At 53.9% G+C, this 1,634-nt stretch overlaps 1 protein-coding gene across 1 annotated transcript; it reads right to left on the bottom strand.

Moving 5' to 3' along the window:
* Positions 1 to 327: 327 nt before the first annotated feature.
* On the bottom strand, positions 328 to 1,194 carry LOC126355307 (uncharacterized). The gene is made up of 2 exons (XM_050005599.1): positions 742 to 1,194; positions 328 to 684 (listed from the first exon to the last, which is right to left on the bottom strand). The coding sequence occupies exons 1-2, from the start codon at positions 1,192 to 1,194 to the stop codon at positions 328 to 330; spliced, it is 810 nt and encodes a 269-aa protein (XP_049861556.1).
* Between the last annotated feature and the right edge of the window lie 440 nt (positions 1,195 to 1,634).

The raw sequence follows: 1,634 nt of genomic DNA, 5'->3' as shown, positions 1-1,634 counted from the left end.
GCACAGGGGTGGCATCTGGTGCCTGACGGGGAAATAGTTATGGTAACTGGTGCGGGAGTAGGACTATACCGATGCATGGCATGGCAGAGACATCTGGGCATCAATGCTGTACCAATTATGGGGACTGGCAGGGGGGGGGGGGGGAGGGGGAAACCTGACTTGATGTCCGACGTGTTAGAGGCAACACGGCACAGATGCAATCCCACGAACACCAATGGATACACAACTGGTGATATGGGCTGCAGAGTCTGGGGCTCGACTGGTAACAGCTCAGGTAGCGCACTGGAGACAGGGTCTCTACAGCAGGCAGCTGCCGGCATGCTGGGTTTATCGCCCATTCAGTGTCTGGTGGCATGATGCAATTGTCAAGCAGCATGGGTGTTTGAAACAGATCCACTGGCCAGAGCATGTGACATAGTCTGTTGATGGCTGTGGTGGGGGCACTTCAGGCTGCTGCACTAGCTGACCATGCAGGGTGGGGTGAGGTGCACGTGGCAGCATGGTGACAGCTGGTGGCAAGATGACAGCTAGCAGTGCCTGTGTGTTGTTGTAGGTGATGAGTATGGATGCTGCCACACTGGTGGCATGGGAAGCTTCATTGGCAGTTATATATTCCACAGGGTCATAGAAGTGTGCAGCATTTGGAGTGGACAAAACAAGTGTTTTGACATAATCGATGGTGACCTATGTCGGCTTGCTGTTGACCTTGAGCACCAGTATTCTGTCGCCACAAGCTATGACGCAGTCCGGTTTCGAGGTGGCGGACCAAAATGGTGGCTGTGCGGCATCAATGCACAACATGATGTGGCTGTAGCATTGCAGGCTGGCATGCACAAACACTTTGCCTGTACCATGCCACATTGGTGTGTACAGTTGGAGGCCAGCCATGTGTGCGCATAAATGTTCTGCCAGTTGTAGGGTGGTATGGTCATGTGGCAGTGGTGCTTCCTCCATGAAGTCTCCTGGAACAGCCAATGACTGCGAATGTACGAGGTCAGCAGATGAAGCACCGATTTTCTCCTTGAGAGTACCTCGTAGGCTGAGCAGTACCAGGGGACGTGCCTCTGTCCAAGTTGTGTCACAACAAGTTAAGGCAGCTCTTAGCATCCTGTGGAGCCTCTCTACCATGCCATTTGACGCCAGATGGTAGCTTGTCGATTTTTGCAGCTGCACTCCACACAGTTGGGCGACCATGTGTGAACAGCGCACAGTCGAACTGGTGGCTGCGGTCAATGGTCTTATGACTGGGGCAGCTGAAGCAGGCCACCCACGTTTCGACGAAGGTGGTGGTAACTGCCTCAGCAGTGATGTCTGCAATCAGCGTCGCTTCTGGCCAGCTTGTAAAATGGTCAGCAGATAGTGCTTGCCATGGGATGTGGGAAGAGGACCCATGATGTCCACGTGAAAGTGTGCGAAGCATCGTGTCGCGTGGGGGAATGTGCTGATGGGTGCATGGGTGTGTCTGCCAACCTTAGCATGCTGACATGCAATGCAGGTGCATGCCCACTGATAGCAGTCATCCTGCATCCCTGATCAGATGAAACGTGTGGCCACGAGAGACGTAGTGCTGTTGACACCGGGGTGTGAGAGTCCATCATACGGTCAAATGGCTGCTGTGTGCCTGTCGAAGTGTT

Source organism: Schistocerca gregaria, chromosome 3 (assembly GCF_023897955.1).
Source record: "Schistocerca gregaria isolate iqSchGreg1 chromosome 3, iqSchGreg1.2, whole genome shotgun sequence".
NCBI classification, from domain to species: domain Eukaryota; kingdom Metazoa; phylum Arthropoda; class Insecta; order Orthoptera; family Acrididae; genus Schistocerca; species Schistocerca gregaria.
Note: the sequence above shows the minus strand (reverse complement) of the source record. Positions and strands in the feature narration are given on the sequence as shown.